We start from the raw sequence: 14,317 nt of genomic DNA, 5'->3' as shown, positions 1-14,317 counted from the left end.
TTATACTGACTGAGAACTATGCAATTCTTATTTGACAGCATCCATTCATTTCCCAGAACTTTAGGTTTGTTACTAGCTTGCCTTGACATCCCCTGTCAGGGATGTATACAAGCATATCAACTCAATCTTTAAAATTAGCTTTCTCTCTTGTTTTTCTTTCAAAAAAATCTCCTTTAGTGAAATTTTATTTCAAGGAAATTTAAATACAAATTATATTTAAGAAATTGCTCTATGGATTAATATTAAAATACAGCCAACTCGGTGGGAGATGAAGAACACAGAAGAAATTGAATGCTTGTTAGAAAACAACAGACTTTGTCCAACAAGGTTTAAAAACATACCAGCACCATTCCAGTTTCTAAAGCACTAGATATTCTGCCTGATAAATCAACTTCCTTTAAACTGCTTAGCTATGCAGTATTAAAGTTCCCCTGCTATATCCACTTTATGCACTAGTCACGTCCTCATTTTTGACATGTGTACATGGAAACACTAATTTCAGATTTGAGATCAGCTGACTGTACATATTCACACAGAGTATAATATTTCTAACTGCAACTTCATGCAAACTAACATCTAGTAATGTTCAAATTATAAAATTTGCCTTTTCATGGGCTTAAGAATATACTACACCTTCCCTTAAGGAACAAATCTACATTTTTAATCATGCACAAGTTATCAGAAATAATGAAATTCTGCAATGCCATTAAAGGGTCTTAATTATATCAGTAAGCATTTGAAATTACAATTTTAAGAATTTTTCTTAAGAAAAAAATTCTTGTTAAAGTCAGCATGAGTTAGCTCTTCTAAGGAAAGTTTCTGGACTAATACCATAAAGAACAAACTCACTTATAGGCCTTGAAACATAAAGACAATGTAGGTACCAACACAGTGTACACACGACACAAATGAAAGAGTTGGTGAAATACAAACGCATCTTGTACTTTAGCTGATCCAAAGTTAGTATTTTACTTTGCATAAATGTACTACCAATTAAAAGAAGATGCTAATATAAAAATAGACAAGTAAGAGGCACACAGGCACTCTCAGCACTATTTTTGAAGCTTTTATAAATCTAAACTGTTCCAAGATTAGGGGGAAAAACATAGGAGAAAAGACATTTCAAAATAAATATGCCTTTAGCTGCCAGAACTTGATGTCATTCAAGACAATGTTTTAAAACATCATTAGAAATCAGTATGTTTACTTAACAAGATAGTCACTTTATTGCTCTACAAAGTTGTATTCTTAAAACCATCAGATTACATAGTGATAAGGAGGCTAGGCACACACATAAAAAATCAACTGGATATTATGAGGTTGCTTCTCCAACTTGGTGGACAAATATTACAAAAATATAAAAGTAGCTGGTTAAAGCTAAGCTATCAAGTAGTATTTTCTGGACATCTACGCCAAGACTATCACCTTTCAGGATCTTAAACAAAAAGAAAACTGATGTTTTAAGTTACTAATGAATGTATTTGAAAAATCCAAATTACATGCAGATAGAACTGGGTATTAAAAAAAAGCCACATTACATTACTCTATATTAAACTTGTGCAGTGTTTTAAGTACTTCCCATCATGCAACAGTAAGTAGTAAGGATCCGAATGACGTTTATAACGGAATAGAATTGAATGAAAAGAATTGAACATATTATACAGCCTCAATCACAGATGCGTTATACATTCAACCCCCCAACTCATCTATGTGTTACCAGGCTGAAACACCCATTACTGCCCTCAACTACTCCCCAGGTCCATTTCCCATGAATTACCTTACCCATAACCCTTTCCATTAAACCCTCTGAATCATATTTGCTGGGTGAACATGTATCTACAGAATATTCTTCATTATTTCAGAACATACAAGTGTAATCACATGCTGTCTTCAACCATATCCTTTCAAAGGCATCTGAACTGCTGCTGCACATGGCTAGGAAATTTCAAGCCTAAGAAACCAAGAAAACTAAAGTCAAGATTCTGGAACTATGTAATCCTACAAACTATAGAAACACTGATAATCTACTGGTTGACATTTATAAAAGTTAGTCAGTAGGTCTCTGCGTCACTACTGTCTTCTACAGTAAATGATTACATGGCCCCAAAGATCTAATCCAAAAGAGGTTTACAGTCAATTAATTTTTCAAACATCATTCAAAGCCACAGATGTGCTATGGAAGCGACAGCTTCACAGGTCATAAAACGCATACAGACCTCTCTGTAACAGTGCAGGCTAAACACACCTGCCCTAGAAAGCAGCATAGTAGAGTGTGAACTGAAACTGCAGAGGGATGTGCTTCTGCTAAAATCTCAACCCAAATTACAGAACGGAAAACTACTGTCTCCAAACATACTCAACTCATCTAGTACCATAAGGAACTCACTCCAGACATAACGTGGGTTAATAGTTAGGGTGGAACAAATTTCAGAATTCTTTTTAAAAGAAATAAATGTATTTCATGATGTAGGCACAGCAGCATCTAAAACAATTTAGTAACATTTATCACTAATACAAACTTACATAACCACAAACAGTAACGTACAGTAAAATTTTCTCAGAAAGTGTTAAAGGCTTGATTTAACATGCCAGGGAAATTATTATTTTTGCACTGAGATGCATTTATGTAAATCATGTAAATTGAACTGAGATCAGTGTTAGACCTGTAATTTGGGATCCCTATCAGAATTACCAGCTAATAATGCTAATCTTCTAAACACAGCTTAACTAGATGTGAAACTACGCAACTGTTGGTGCCAGTCTGCTAATGAAGGCAATGCTCTGGAGACATAGTCTTCTCACAAAGAGTGGGCAGGAGGGCTTCATAATAATGTGTTCAACCACAATCCTCAGTTCATTAAACAAGTTCCTGTAAGACAAAATGGTTTTATTCAGAAACACGAGAAAAAGGCAACAGAAACAAACAATGCTGAGAAATGCAGAAGAAAAAGTTGATTTGACCAAAAAGAATTTAAAGAAGTAGCTGGATGAAGTGGCACAAACATTGAATCCTAGCACTTGAGGGGCAGAGGTAAGCAGATCTCTGAGTTCGAGGCCAGCCTGGTGTACATAGTAAGTTTCAGGACAGCCAAAGCTACACAGTGACACCTTGTCTCAAAACAAACAAAGCCCAAACCATTTAGTAAAAGATGAACCTCAAGTACACTGTGGGGAATATACAAAGGTGAACCACGCTCACCTGGCAGGCCCAGCCCTCAGCTGCTAGTACAGGAGGTGGAGCGCCAGCCAGGGCAGCGTGAGCACGCCCTTCTCATCACAGACAACATTGCCAAAAGCCATACAGGTGTCTTTTTTGAGTAGAGAATTAATAAAAACATTAAAAAATATACAGTTATATCTAAAATGGATTATTTACTTTTTTCTGTTAGTCAGTTTTCACATTTTACAGACAAATTCGTTTTATTCTAAAAACGACTGAAAGATTACATGACATGGGTCATCTACAATTTCTTTAAGTGAATGCTCTCACACCTTTTCTGGACACCAGGAACTTCAGTGCTGTAGTGAGGATAATGGAGACTACATGGAACACACTCAATGAATGTTGCTTATAGCATGGATACTGATCAAACTAGCTTTTCATATTAAAACCTACCCAAGAGCGCACACGATCTGGTGTGACCCTGCTGTTTCCTGCTGCAGCTCTGACAGAGCTCTGTGGCTTTGCTTGTTCCCAGGCTAAGTGGCCTTCCTTGCCTGACCTATACTACCCACGAAGTACCCTTCATTCCATACTGTACATGCATATGTACATACACATCGTATACAAAATGGACTAGAAGTCAATTTGGTGTAGCCTTTTAATTACTCATTGGGCCTGAGCTTGGGATCGTGAGTACAGAGAATGCCAGATTCCAGAGCACCCGGGTTACGGATGTGAACCATCTTGCATGGCTATGAGCTTTTTAGACCTCATGTAACAAAAGTATAGGAAGCTACAGTGTGCTTAAGGAGAGACTACTGTATATTGACTTGTGAATTTTTACAAATCATATTTGTTTCAACTAAGAAAGTCCTTAAGAATGGGGCTTAGGTCTCACATATTCCCAAAGCACTAGCAGCGCCTTAAACAATAAAAAAGAAATATAATGACCCCATCCTTAATGTTTTAACCTCCAGTATTTTTACTTACACTGCTGCAAAAGTGGCAAACACTCAGCAGCAGCATACTTCGGGTCATCTTTTCTAAGGCTAGCATTATATGGCGCATCTCTACTGTGGGCTGTGTTATAGCAGACAGCGGCAGCTGCATTACCATGGCGTCCTACGGAGCCCGTGCTATTTGCTGGGGTAGGTGCAGGCAGCGCACTTTTGACTTAAGAGTGCACTGATCAGGATGGAAACCTGTGAGTCAAAGAACTGCTGCTGCAAAACTACCTTTTCACTCACCCCCAACTTGTTTTAAAGCCTAAACTTAAATTGCAAAGACACTTCTTCCTTCTAAATTCTAAACTATTAGTTAAGAAATTTCCAAGAGTTATAAATACTACATCTGGACACTATACTACATGGAAGAAATTTAAGCTAGTCACCAGCTTACCGACAGTATGGATTTCTTCTAGAGGAATATCGAAGAGTAAGAAATCTATAATATATAAAAGGCTGGAGCAAACTTCCTTGGCCACTGAAATAAAAAAATACAAGAGTGATGAGCTCACATGACTAATTCATTACATTATTCAATACATTAAAAAATTACAGGCAATTTAAAAGGAGAGTATGTGTCTGCATCAAATGGTCAGTACAATGACTTATCTAAGCACAAATCACTCTTACAAAGGAAACAGAATATAGACAACTAGAAAAGAACAAAATGTTATTTATTAGTTAAGTTTTTATAGATATATCCATATATTAAAATTATATATACTAAAACTCAGAAAATACTAGATATTATTTCTATAGCTAACAGAGACAATTGATAAAATCAAGGGTTTTATGGGTACTTTAAAAATTATTCATTATTTGTGTGTACATTTGTGTGTATATGTGTGTGTGAGAGCGGGGAGGGAGAGAGGTAGCTTTATTGATTGTGTGATGATTCAGGCATCTGTGTGTGAAGGTCAGAGGGTAACTTTTGTAAAGTTAGATTTCTCCTATTGTTTCCATGGGTCCCAGGGATCAAATCAAAGGATCAAACTCTTGACTGTCAGGCTGGCAAGCGAGTGCCATTACCTGTCCAATCACCTTGTAGGCTCAATGTTTTGATTTTCAAAACAGGGTCTCAATATGTCACACAGTCTGGCCTCCCATTGCAGCATTTAGAGAGCTGAGACTACACCCGAAATTAAATTTTATAATATCCCCTCTCCCCCTCAAAGAAAACCCTGGTTTCTCTGTAGACCAGGCTGGCACTGAACTGACAGAGATCCACCTGCCTCTGCCTCCTGAGAGCTGGGATTAAAGGTGTGCATTATCATTGTCCGACACAAGTTCTAAATTTAAAAAAAAACTTCCACTCGAAGGAAGGTTTATTTTATATGAGCAAATAAAAACACAAAACTATACCAACTAATTAATACACTGATATAGCCTATAATAATTAGTATTCTTGATTTAAAAAAAATAATTCTAATACCTCAAGAGGCATGTTTGTGTGTCTTTTGTGAAACTCCAAGCCTTCTTTCTTTTAAAAACTACCTGTATTAAGACATTCAAATAACTAAAAAACAAACAGGAATGGAGCAGCGGACGTGGCTCAGTGCTAGATGGAGCCCGTAGCAGGCACGCACAAGGCTCTAGCTAGCGAGGATGAACTGTAACTGCAAGTTCAGCTGGACAGTAAAGCAGTAGGGTTAGTAAAATATATTGTATTTAGTAATTTAAAAATCTCAGCCATGAAAAACACATAATGGACAGCCAGACATAGTGGCACATCTATAATCCCAGGACTTAAAAGATGGAGGCTAGATAGTCAGTTTTAGCTATATAGTGAGTTTGAGGCTAGCTTGCCTACACTTTTCCCAAGAAGGGGAAAAAGAAAGAAAAACTCAGAGGCCAACATTTTAGAAAAGCAAACCGTGATGGTTCAGTATGTAAGGTGCTGCCACCAAGACAGAATCCTGGGATCAACATGACAGAGGAGAGAACTGACTTCTGAAAGATGACCTACGGCCTCTACACATGTGCAACACAATTACACAGACAAAAATAAATGTAATCAAAAGAAACTTTTTTAAAGCTAGGTGTAGTGGTGCACACCTTTAATCCCAGCACTTGGGAGGCAGAGGCAGGTGGATCTCAGGGAGTTCTAGGCCAGCCTGGTCTACACGATGAGTTCCAGGACAGCCACAGCCATATAGTGAGACCCCTCAGAAAAAAACCCAAACAACAAAAAGAGCAAAATATAAAGGTATATACAATCATATAGGTTCTTAAGGCGGTATTTTTAACCTTTTCTTCTAACTTGTGTGGGAAAACTCTACTAATTAAAGTGGAAACCTGTCATTGTCTGGACAGCTCAGCAGGCACATAGTGGGAGATCCCTTCACTGGCAGGGCTTCCCCTTCTCTGACCTTGTCTGGGAGTTCAAACACCCTTCCCCCCACCCCATAAAATGTCATGTAGCCTTAGTTAGATTACAGGTTCAACTCCCTGTCTGCTGATAAGAACCCGTTCAGCTAGCACCCGAGACTCCTGAAATGCTTCCCCGTGCTAGCGAGGCATTTTGGTAACCTAAGCCTAGGTGACCTATGCCTGGATATTCCTACTCCAAAATGCTATAAGCCTTGAATCACCCCAAGTCAAGTTGCTCTGCCTCCCTGCATCTGGTCCTGGTGTATCTTCTGCTCCCTACATACTCACAGGGCTTCCGACACCCTCCACCATCTCTGCTCCCTTTGCCCACAGACACTGATACTGGCCAATGATCCACGAGGGCAGGGAGTCACAATTTGTACAATAACTTCATAAAAATGAATTACATGACTATAAGCTTATTACTTAATCTTATGTACATTTTGCCCAACAAATAATCTGAAGTAATTTTCAACTTTCTAAACTGAAAATTCTAACAGAAAAATAGAAAAAATTCATTGCAAACCAATTTTGCCATTATCTAACTTAGCCCTTTATAAACTTTCCAACACTCTCTCCACAATCTATCCTTGTGGAACTTACATACACACATGTACACAATGACTAACACTACCCAACACTCCTCATATACTAGTCACTAGTTACCAGCTCCTGACGGCTTGACACTAAGATGAATGTGAGGTAAAAAAGCATGTACTAATCCTTGCACATATCCCACAATCTATCAGAGAACACACTGTATGTTGTTAACCAACTTTAACTTATATTAACATGTAATATGTGTGGGACAGCATGCAAATTATCTTATTCCTTTTACAGCTTCAAGAGCACCGACTGTTCTTCCCGAGGTCCTGAGTTCAAATCCCAGCAACCACATGGTGGCTCACAACCATCTGTAATGGGATCTGATGCTCTCTTCTGGTGTGTCTGGAGACAGCTACAGTATACTCATAAAAATAAAATAATCTAAAAAAAAAAAAAAAAAAGAATGTAAGGACAGACAGAAGGAAGGAAGGAAGGAAGGAAGGAAGGAAGGAAGGAAGGAAGGAAGGAAGGAAAATAATAATGCTATAGCTAAGAGTGTAGCTTGGTAGCACCTGCTTACCATGTGTACTGGCTAGTTTTGTGTCAACTTGACACAGGCTGGAGTTATCACAGAGAAAGGAGCTTCAGTTGGGGAAATGCCTCCATGAGATCCAGCTGTAAGGCATTTTCTCAATTAGTGATCAAGGGGGGAGGTCCCCTTGTGGGTGATGCCATCTCTGAGCTGGTAGTCTTGGGTTCTATAAGAGAGCAGGCTGAGCAAGCCAGGGGAAGCAAGCCAGTAAGGAACATCCCTCCATGGCTCTGCATCAGCTCCTGCTTCCTAACCTGCTTGAGTTCCAGTCCTGACTTTCTTTGGTGATCAACAGCAGTGTGGAAATGTAAGCTGAATAAACCCTTTCCTCCCCAACTGCTTCTTGGTCATGATGTTCTGTCCAGGAATAGAAACCCTGACTAAGACACCATGCAAAACATTCTATAAGCACACGTTTTTTGTTTTTTGTTTTCTTGGATTAAACCCCTCATAAACAAAAAACACAACAGGGTGCATGAAGCCCCAGCATCCTGGTACTCAAGAAGTACAAGTGGGAGGATTGCTTCAAGAACAACCTGGGCTACAAAACAAGGCCTAGTTTTTCAAGGCCCCAACCCTGGGGGGGGGGGGGAAATGTAGGAAAGCAGAAAGAGGAAAAGGGAAGAGAGGAACTAAAAAGAGTCAAGGAAAAGGAAAGAAGTAAACAAACTTACAATGAGCATTCGTCTTTGTAGATATGTTCATGCATAGACAAGATAAACTAAGACTGTAGTTTATCTTTAAATACAGAGTTCTAAGTAATACAGCCTCTACTAATCAGATAGTTTGTCTGCCATGAAGCTAGCATATAAAGACAAGTGATAGCATGGTTACTTTAATTTTATGGTTAGGGTAATATTTAAGTCACACACTTAAATTACTAAGTATTCTATATATAAATACTATTGCACATGAAAGGTGCCTCAGTGGTAGAGCCATGTCAAAGCTGTGAACTTGATCCCCAAAGACAAATCAACTTCATAAATAAATTAAAATTATAAAATACTGATGAACAACACTAAATACACACAAAACCAGAAGTCTCCCGTGTTTATGCATTGAAAAAATAGTATTGTTAAAACATCAAGTTACCCAAAGCAGTTTACAAATTCATTCATCAGAAGAGCAATTAGAAAAAAAAAAGAAAAAAGAAAAAAACCCATAGCCAGCAGTGGTGAGGATGCAGAGAAAAACTAATGTATGTGTGTGGTGGCAATGTGTACTAGTACCATCATCACGGAAAGGGGATGGACAAATAATGTAAGGACCTCAGGATCCAACCATCCCACTTCTGGGCATGTATCCCGAGGAAATGAGAGCTTCAATATCAATGTGATCTGTGCACTCTACGCTTACTGCATCACTACTCACCACAGCCAAGATACAGACTCAAATGCGGGATCTATCAGCAGATGAATGGACAAAGAATGTGCTACATATTCCTAACTATACGTACATGGTTCAATGATAATCAGTCCTAAAAGGATGAGATACTATCATCTTGACAAGTGGGGCTGGAGAAAGGCTCAACAGTTGCTGGCCCTTGCTACTCCTGCAGAACACACAAGTTTAGTTCCTAGCAGCCATATGGCATCTCACACCTATCCATAAATCCAGTTCCAGGGCTTCTTCAGGCTTCTGTGGACACTAGGCGTGCACATGGTACACATACATGCAGAGAAAACATTCATACACATAACATAAAGTACAGAAACCCGAGACAGAAAGATTAAACACTCACTCAAATGCAGTAGCTAGAAAGTTGATTTCAAAGAAGAGAGTAAAAAAGTATTCACCAGAAGCTAGGAGGGAAGAGGCAAACAGACAAGCTGAGAGCCAAAAGTGGAACGGATCAGAGAGATGACTCAGAGGCTAAAGTGCTGGCTGCACAGGCTTGAGGATCTAAGTTCACATGCCCTGGGGCTCGCTAATTAGCCAGTCAAGGCAAAATGGTGAGATCCCAGTTCAGTGACTCAGGAGTGTGATAATGGAAGACACTCAATGTCAACCTCTGGCATCTATATACACACATAAAGCATACACATGTGTAACACCACACACACACACACACACACACACACTAGTTAATTAAAGGAATAAATGCTCGTGAAAAAAAAGTATTTTTGGTAAACTCTTGAAAATTAAGATGCTGACAATTTTGTCCACAGTGTAAAATAAATGCCATAATGAGTTCAACTGAGTTAAGTATCAATGAGGTTAAAACTTATTACAATTCTAAACTAAGAATTCATGTTAGTGTGTAAGCTTTGGAGCTCAATAATTTATAGATGTAGCTACAATTAATACAGTGCCAGAAATTCAACACAAGGCTTTACATATGCTAGGTAGTATCGCTTTTTAAATGAGAAGATTCAAGGCTGAGGACAAGATAAAAGTCTTATCAACTTTTACCACCTATTAAGAAAATTTTATAGCCAAGTATAGTGGCACATACCTTTAATCCCAGTACTTGGGGAAGTAGAGACAAGAGGATCTCTGTGAGTTCAGGCCAACCCAGTCTACACAGTAGGCTCCAGGATAGCCTGGACTACATAGAGAGCCTGTCTCAAATACATATCTGAAAACTTTTAAGTCTACTTTTCTAGAGCTTTATACTATTCAGAGCCCACAACATGAACAGTGTATGACAGCCTTAGAATTCACGAGAAAAAGAGGAACTTAGAAAAATGTAAGAGATGAATTTATAGAAAAATCTGGGAGAGGTATAAAGAGATTGATTACTAAAGAAAGTCAGTCTGTTGGTACAGGCTTGTAGCTAGCTACTTAAGAGGATGATACAGGTTGCAAGTTCAAGGCCAGCGGAGGCAATTTAGTGAGTCCTTGATTTAAAGTAAGAAAAAAAAAAAAAAAAAAAGGAAAATGGACTGAAGTTATTGCAGTTCAGTGACATAGTGCTCACTAAGCAGTATAGGCCCTGGGCTCACTCCTCAGTGCAAGGAAGGAAGGCAGGCAGGCAGGCTGGCTCGCTCATTGGTCAGTGAACTTAAAACGTATAAAGTTTTATACTTGGTAACAATAATTTGTACAAATGAGCAAAATTATGAAAAACAAGTAAACAGATTTCTTTTCCCAGACAAGAATCTCACTGTGCAGCCTAAGCTGGCCTTGACCTTGAAACCTCCTGCCTCAGCCTTCCCAATGCTGGGATTACAGGCCTGAACAAGCACACTGACATTTTAAGGAACATTTGATGTGGTTCTATTAAATACAAAGTACATTAAGCTTAAAGGCAGAAAAATTAATTCTGATATCTATGTTGAAGAAACCACTGTTGGTACACACATATAAGCAAGCTAAGAAAGGTGTTTACTGCATCACTATTTGGAAAACTAAAAATGTAAACCACTATCCATCACCAGGGTAATAAGATGGAACATACTAACCCAAAGGAACAATGTGTAACCTTCTAAAGAAACAAATGTTAACTCTAGATATCACACAAACAGATCACAAAAATACACCCTGACTGGAAAACAAGCTGCAAATAATTATGGTAACTATAGTGCACAGTAAAAACAATAAACAAACAAAGCTACATCTGGCAAAGTATACTTTCTACAGACATGTATTTTTCTAAATGGACTACACATGCAAACACATTAAACTGCTTACTCTGGAACAGAGAAGATAGAACCAAGACTAAAATGCATTGTAAAACACTATGTTAGCAGAGAAGTGTGTTCAACCTGGAGCCGGTGAGGCCAAATGTGGCACAACACAGCTAAAGCTCCAGTCCAACACACAGTAGTAAACTTATTTAAAATATTGTGCAGGAGTCTTTCTTTGCTCGATCATGAATTCATAGAGGACAACATGGCCCAGTGAACCAATAGGCTAGCTACCCCATTATCTATAAAGCATCCAGGTAGATATGTATATACTTAAAATTAAATGCAAACTTGTCAACAGAGAGACCAGCACAGCTGTGATATTCTACCTCTCAAAATAAAGCTTTATTTACCCATTATTTCCAGATTACAAAGTATGTTCACAATTGTAGGCAATTGTTACTGAAAGACTATATACTTTAAAAATATTTGCTTTTAGTTTAAGAAAAAAATACCTTCTCAATAACGGCCAAGAATGAACTAAATTAGACTTCAAGACCGTGCAGGCTAATTTTATGTCAACTTGATACACACAATAGTCATCTGAGAGGAGAGAACCTCAGTTGAGAAAATGTCTCTGGAAGATCTGGCTGTAGGCAGGCCTGTGGGGCATTTTCTTAATTAGTGATTGGTGGAGGAGGACCCAGCCCTTTGTGGGTGGTGCCATCCCTGGGCTGGTGGTCCTGGGTTCTCTAAGAAAACAGGCTGAGCAAGCCATGAGGAGCAAGCCAGTAAGCAGCACCCCTCCATCCTCTGCATCTGCTCCTGCCTCCAGGTTCCTGGCCTGCCTTCCCAATGATGAGCTGTGATAGGGAATCATAAGCTAAATAATGCCTTTCTTTCCCAATTTGCTTTCTTTGGCTGTGGTATTTCATCACAGTAACAGTAACCTAAGACAAAAAAATTATTTTAAATGTAGTATTTTTGGAATTAATTTTCAAAACTTAAAGTTAATTTGCAAGAGTTAAATGATGTTTCACAATGTGTATAAGACAAAGTCCCTGTCCCTGGGCTATTCATGGCTGACGGGGAGAGAGGAGTGATTATCTTCAGCCTGAACTTGGTGAGCACACTGTGCTACAGTGGATAGTTTTACACCCATGGGCACACAGATAGCCCTGGTTTAAACAAAATGGGTAACAAAAAAAAAAAAAAAATTACAAGAAAAGCACTTGTAGGGAGGAATAGATTTTGAGAAGGATGAAAGGGAAATACAAGACAGTCACATGTATTATACACATGCATTAAGTTGTTAATCATTCACTTAATAGACATCTAAGTGTGGGCTTGTTGGGAAGGGTCTCAACAAGAGAAAAGAGGAGAGTGATGGGGGTGGTGGGATGAGAAAAATAATGAGCACTCAAAATACACATGTATAAAAATGTCAAAGAATAGTAATTCTAAGAGCTGTTAAACACTTCGGGGTAGGGAGAACACAAACCCCTCATCTTCCTGCGACTCAGTGATCCCTCTAAAGCAGCTGGGATGCTCTACCTAAGGATACAAGCTGATACCTGCTGACTCACTCAGGATGAAATCTGTGCGGGCATCTTTATGTTCACTTAGCATCAATCTTTCAAAACAAGCATATTTAAATGCTTACCTAAAGAGCATAAAAACTGTAGCAGGCATCAAGAATATTTCATTACAAGCGATGAATTTCAGAATATTTTGTTGGTTAGTACTTAATTTATCCAAGAATGATCTCAACAGAGGTAAACTATTTGAACCCTTTGCCTAAAACAAAAGAAAACAAGCATTAGAAGTTACAAGGCATCGCTAACAACTCAATTAGTCACCCCAGTACCAAAATATGTGGATGCTTGCTAAAGTAGCACCACATTTACATACGACACACTCGTTTTCTATACATTAACCCATCTCTACATCTCATACATCCTAGTGAGACACAGAAGCTATGCCGTTGTCTCACTGTACCATTTAGGGAATGCCAAGAAGTTAAATTCCACCCATCCCACAAAAAACAGTGGTTATTTCTCCCCAGTTGTAACAAAAATATGACTATCCAGCAATAGTTAAAAATCTCTGTGACCCTCGGATAACTAACACTACAGATTCTGGAATCCTTAGAGCTCCTGTGGCTAGAGAAATAAAGAAGTATAATAAACCCACAGACGCGGGCCGGGCATGGTGGCTCACACCTCTAACCCCAGCACTCAGGAGGCAGAGGCAGGTGGGACTCTGAGTCCAGGCCAGTCTGGCTACATAGAGTTCCAGACTAGCCAGGGACTCTGTATAAAGAGACAGCCTCAAAAAATAAAGTAAAATTCAGGAAAACAACTCTTAAAGTTGCTACACAGACACTTGCCATGGTTCTACTGATGCATAAGTTGGTGACAGTGAAGATCTCTGACAACTCATCAAACTTAACACTAAATTTAGTGAAGATATATATTTCAAACTTCAGGGAACTGGAAGACAATTTTAAGAAAAATCCTTTCTCTACAAAACAAAGCTATTTTGTGACATTTCAACCATACAATCTTCAAATCTCAAAAATTTTTTCAAAGTTTGTGAAGAATGCAGGGACTTTTGGTGAGAACTGTCTGAAATTCAAACTCATGCCAACTATCTACAATCTACAAGCCAATGAAACAACAGTTTACTTACATCCAGGACCTTCTTAGTGTATGTGGCAGCGTGAAGCAAAGAAAATAACAAGACTGGAAAAATACTCACTGGAGAGAGCCATTAAGGAAAGCCTTCATGTCACCATGCACGGTGCACACACATGTACAAGGCTATGTACTGTGTGCAAAGGAGAGCTGAAGCACCACCTGACTGTGAGTCTAGTGGAATGGCTTTTCCTTCACCTTGGAATCAAATAAACTTTTGCCACCTAGAAGGAAGTAACTTCTTTTCTAAAGCTTTCCATCTGTTTGCAAAGTCAAAATCGTTTTTAATAAAGCCCACAAATACCTCCCAGCCCGGTCTACAGAGTGAGTTCCAGGACAGCCAGGGCTACACAGAGAAACCCTGTCTCAACCCCCCC

The 14,317-nt window shown here is 38.8% G+C and overlaps 1 protein-coding gene across 2 annotated transcripts in view; it reads right to left on the bottom strand.

Annotated features, from left to right (window-relative positions):
• Window positions 1–1,202: 1,202 nt before the first annotated feature.
• Tmem33 (transmembrane protein 33) overlaps window positions 1,203–14,317 on the bottom strand; it is a 20,302-nt gene continuing 7,187 nt past the window's right edge. Inside the window, exons 5-9 of one of the 2 annotated variants that reach the window (XM_021210430.2) lie at window positions 13,936–14,003; window positions 12,908–13,041; window positions 4,562–4,645; window positions 2,749–2,869; window positions 1,203–1,951 (exon numbers count right to left, since the gene is read on the bottom strand). In XM_021210430.2, the coding sequence (XP_021066089.1) occupies window positions 1,946–1,951; window positions 2,749–2,869; window positions 4,562–4,645; window positions 12,908–13,041; window positions 13,936–14,003 (413 nt within the window). In that variant the 3' untranslated portion in view covers window positions 1,203–1,945. Of the gene's footprint in view, window positions 2,870–4,561; window positions 4,646–12,907; window positions 13,042–13,935; window positions 14,004–14,317 lie in introns of both variants that reach the window. The other variant, XM_021210429.1, reaches the window with a different exon arrangement.

This window comes from Mus pahari, chromosome 13 (assembly GCF_900095145.1).
Source record: "Mus pahari chromosome 13, PAHARI_EIJ_v1.1, whole genome shotgun sequence".
Taxonomy (NCBI): Eukaryota; Metazoa; Chordata; class Mammalia; order Rodentia; family Muridae; genus Mus; species Mus pahari.
The sequence above is the reverse complement of the archived record's forward strand: the minus strand, read 5'-3'. Positions and strand labels throughout refer to the sequence as shown.